This window comes from Monopterus albus, unplaced genomic scaffold (assembly GCF_001952655.1).
Source record: "Monopterus albus unplaced genomic scaffold, M_albus_1.0 scaffold408.1, whole genome shotgun sequence".
NCBI lineage: Eukaryota > Metazoa > Chordata > Actinopteri > Synbranchiformes > Synbranchidae > Monopterus > Monopterus albus.
The window spans coordinates 5,004-9,644 of record NW_018128288.1 but is presented as its reverse complement, the minus strand read 5'-3'; the positions used below and the strand labels follow the sequence as shown (position 1 = coordinate 9,644).

At 43.0% G+C, this 4,641-nt stretch overlaps 1 protein-coding gene across 1 annotated transcript; it reads right to left on the bottom strand.

The window, feature by feature from the left end:
* Nucleotides 1–2,246: 2,246 nt before the first annotated feature.
* Nucleotides 2,247–4,641, bottom strand: f2rl1.2 (coagulation factor II (thrombin) receptor-like 1, tandem duplicate 2). Its single transcript, XM_020586465.1, has 2 exons — nucleotides 4,429–4,641; nucleotides 2,247–3,717 (listed from the first exon to the last, which is right to left on the bottom strand). Exons 1-2 carry the CDS (start codon nucleotides 4,496–4,498, stop codon nucleotides 2,627–2,629), a joined length of 1,161 nt encoding a protein of 386 aa, XP_020442121.1. The 5' UTR covers nucleotides 4,499–4,641; the 3' UTR covers nucleotides 2,247–2,626.

The following is a 4,641-nucleotide window of genomic DNA, read 5'->3' as shown; positions in this document are numbered from 1 at the left end:
TCCCAGGCCAGCCGAGAGACATAGTCCCTCCAGCGTGTCCTGGGTCTTCCCCGGGGCCTCCTCCCGGTGGGACATGCCCGGAACACCTCCCTAGGAAGGCGCCCAGGAGGCATCCGAAACAGATGCCCGAGCCACCTCAGCTGGCTCCTCTCGATGTGGAGGAGCAGCGGTTCTACTCTGAGCTCCTCCCGGGTGACCGAGCTCCTCACCCTATCTCTAAGGGTGCGCCCAGCCGCCCTGCGGAGAAAGCTCATTTTGGCCGCCTGTATCCGGGATCTTGCCCTTTCAGTCATGACCCAAGTGGAGGAGTTTAAGTATCTTGGGTCATAAAATCAATGAAGAATACAAAATGCGTAATGCTTTCCCGTCCAAAATATATCTAACCCTTGTCGATATCAATATATTCTTTGCTAGTTTGCTCACCTGTACAAAAAAACACAGTGTAAAAGTGACAATACAATGGAAGAAATCTACCCCTGTCCACGGATTAGACGTGACACAAATCAGTCCAATCAAGGCACTCAGAGGGGATGGTTATAAAAGGCCTTTAATAAGAATTTTTAAAATACATAAATGTAAATAAATATCTGCAGACTTTCCTTCCACAGACATCCTGAGGAACGCAGGTATGAGGTGCTGGTAAAGAGAGACAGGATGTTCATCTTGTTTTCATCTTTGTGCTATGCAAATATTTACATATTCATTCATATTATTTTGTTAAAGACGAGAGTCAATCTTCTTAGTTAACTCAGAGAAAGAAAAGCCAGTGCAGCTACTGTAAGTGTGCCTGTACGTGTGACGACATCACAGCCCATAATAAGAGAAGACTTTGCATTCTTGCCATGCCAGCACCACCTCTTATGGTTACCATAGTAAAGCTGTGGGGACAAATCATGACTATGTTATGGAGAAAAGGTTCCACATTTGCATATTAGGAAAACAGGATTTTTTTTACATGTACACCTGCGTCATTTACAAAGTCAACTACATAATCACGGTCTCAGCTACAGGAAATACCGCTCCCTGAATAATTCATCATAAACCCTAAGTTTTAAGCAAAGCATGATTTCACAGCCAAGTTCTAAGTGTGGAATTTTAGGAAAAACTTTAACAGGTCTTAAAATGACACTTCTCTTTTTAATAAAACTGTCAACTTATAATCCTTTTTAGGTCTACAGATTCCCTTGTCCTGACACCATTCTCTCAGAAATGATGCAACGTTGACTATGGACGTTTCTTTATGCTTGGACTCCTGTTCAACAGGAGCAATGTGCAGGGACACGGGTCGGGAGCGGCTCTGCCCCCAGCTACTGAGAGTGCTGACAAAAGGTAAGGTGACACTCCACAACAATCATTTACCTCTGTAAACTGCCCAGAGCTTTGCCTCAACCACTCATTAAACAGGAAGCCATCACAATCACAGCCTGTGTGAGTGTACGTGGGGGAGGGCGATGACTCTTTGGGTGGGGTTACTGATTGAAAAGCTGCAGTTCACTTACTCCTTATCAGATGGAAGACGACCAAGACCATTAACTTTAGCTCATAATAAGACTCTGTCCCAGTGTATTGTCTTTAAGAATTATGTATGGGTTGGATTAAGCAGGAGACTTTAAATAAAAATAAAAAGTACAACTTTAACACATATGAGCTACAACTAGGAAAACACTGCATTTGATACCGAACTCAACACCTCAAAGAGGGAAAGTCGTACAGGGCATATCCATAAATAGAAAGTGGCTCAGAACTCGTAAGGCGAGCTGTGCACTGTACATGCTTTTTGTGGTTCACACAGAGGTGAAATGTGCTGTCACTGAAACTACTGGGAGGACGACGCGTTTAGGACATGTCCCAGCACACTGTGGGACATTCTTTCACTCTGACACTCTTTTACAAAACAGAACCATTATCAACCAAATGAACATAAACATATTTGTTTAAAAAAAAAACGAGCCCAGACAACTTGGCACTGGAATCCATTCACAACACATTCTTAACATTTTCCAAGAGTAGAGAATGAACTCGAACAGAGTTTCACTACCAGCTGCACGTTGAACATCAAACCAGTGACTCACTCCACACTGAACATTAATCGCTTACGCAACAGCACAGAGTTACACAGAAACTATATCCTGTTTTTAGCATTTATTTTAGAAATGATGTAACAATTCCATTTCCTAGTCACTTTAAATCTTAAAAGTAAATAAACACATCACAACAAGCAGACTAAAATGACAAGATACAACTTGTTGGCTGCAGGAATTCACCAAAAGTCAGAACCCTCGTTTTACTGTGTGAACATCAGGTCTTTAGTGCAATAAGCCTGTCAGTCAAAATCTCAGTGAAATCCACGTTTCTCAGACATCCTGTGCAGCCAAACGGGCTAAATGGCCTCATTTCATTTATATAAAATAAGACAAATAACTATACATATATATATTCAGGTTTCACATTTTAACACCAAACCACATTTCATATTGAAGATATCTTTAAATAGTCTCATCCCAGCACAATCATCTTCATGTTTGTTTATGTGATGCCGAGGCTACCTAGCTGCCACTGATGGGCCTTATGTCCATTATTACAGCCTGTACAACACAGTGGTAACCATGCCATCTCCTTGCTCTGGCTAACAGGTGCTGCTCTGTGTGTTCCTACTACCCGACACATACGACTTGCTCCTCTTGGAGTACTTCAGGGAGCTGAATGAAACTCTCATCCTCTCCACAGTCCTGCTGCTCCGGCACAGCAACGTGTTCTTCACGTGGCTTCTGAAGTCCTCAGACACAAAGTAGTAGATGAACGGGTCCAGGCAGCTGTTGAGACTGGCCAGGCATAAAGTGGTGATGTAGAAGCTGTAACCATTATTTATCACGCCATCTTTCAGTAGAGAGTAATGCACCACCAGCATGATGTTACTAGGAATGAAACACACTACAAATGTCACCAGGACGGTCACGATCAATAGAACAGCTTTGTTTCGGTTCTTTGATGCTGTGCTTTCCTGCATGTTGGACCCCAGGGCCCTGAGTAACAGGATGTAGGCCACAATGATCACTACACAAGGGACGAGGAACACAACCATGCCCATGAAGATGAAGTAGTAATAGGGGAGCTGCACAGAGGGGAACGGATTTTCGGGGTCATGTATGATACTGACATCGTGGCAGGTGGTCACGTTGGGGTCTTTGAGCTTGGCGGTGTGTTTGTACAGGTACAGAGGGGTGCTGGTGAGCCAGATGAAGGCCCAGATGGCTACGCACACACCGACAGCCACTTTGTTGTTCTTCCTCTGCTGGGACAGAGGGTGAGCCACGACCCAGTACCTCTGCACGCTGAGGCAGGTGATGAACAGCACAGAGCAGTACATGTTCCCATAGAAGAAGCTCACAAAGATTTTGCACAGCCCCTCTCCGTAGATCCAGTTGTTGCCATTGAAGTGGTAGGAGATTTTTAAAGGTATCCAGATGACAAACAGCAGGTCAGCCAGGGCCAGGTTGGCCATGTAGATCGTTGACGGATGCTTCTTCTTGATCCTGAAGAGGAAGACCCAGATGGCCATGCAGTTGGCAGGAAACCCCACCACAAATACAATTATGTAGACGACTGGGAGGAAGACTGTGGTGAGCCCATTCTTCAGCGTGTCTGATGTTGTCTTGTCCACAACTACTTGTCCTGAATTTTCAGGGTCAACAACACCGAAGAATCCCCGTCCTTTCTCTTAAAAATTATAAAATTAAACATCATTTAGAGCCAAAACACTTGACAAAACAATTGACTGGCAAATGGACAGAACATTATTTGACTATTCTGATCAAGCAAAAATGTTAAACATGTTTTTTTTCTGATATAAGTCGAGTATCTTTGGGTTTCAGATTGTTGGTTGGGCAGAGGAAATAGTTAGAAAACACCATGTGGACTGCTCCTTTTATTATTATTTGATACTTTTTAGGCATAAAATATTAAAGATAAATTACTGACAGGTGTGCAGAAGTATAAAAGTGGGCCAAAATAATACAGCCCTAATACAAATAACTATAAAGATTAACAGTACTGTAACTTCAAATTGTGTAACTTAAAAATAACGCCGTCTTTTTCCTAATCTTAAAGAGGTCGCCATTAAACAGTAGTTGTATAAGTTACTCTTGGCGTAGGCCCATATTATTTTCAAGTTAGAAACGCCTACATTTCCCGACACACCGTCGGTTTGGGCGATGCCCAAAACCCAAAGTCATAAATTCTGCATTAGAAAGATCTAATAATGTTAAAAACAGGTATTTATCGTTAGCAACATAAATATTAACACGTACTTAAATATTCAAGGCTTATATGAACATCTCTTGGGACAAGACTAATCGTGTCCCTCTAGCTCAGCAGGTAAACGAACGATCTCTCCCTTAAACAATCAACACAGATGAACACCGATCTCACCTGTTCTCGCATTTGTGGCAGAAAACCAGCAGAGAATTAAGATGAGCAACAAAAACCGAGACAAATCCATGTCTGTGAACTCTCGACGATCTGTTCTTTGAGATAGTACCTACACTTTCCATATATCGGATAAAGCCTCTGCCTTCAAGGGCACACCCCGAGACTACCTGTGTGCACTGACGTCACTGTTGGCCCGCCCATCTGGTCTGCTAA

Coding starts and splice junctions, on each gene's coding strand:
- f2rl1.2 (XM_020586465.1), bottom strand. CDS start 4,498: ATGGATTTGTCTCGGTTTTTGTTGCTCATCTTAATTCTCTGCTGGTTT. Junction 3,718..4,428: donor TGCCACAAATGCGAGAACAG/GTGAGATCGGTG, acceptor ATAATTTTTAAG/AGAAAGGACGGGGATTCTTC.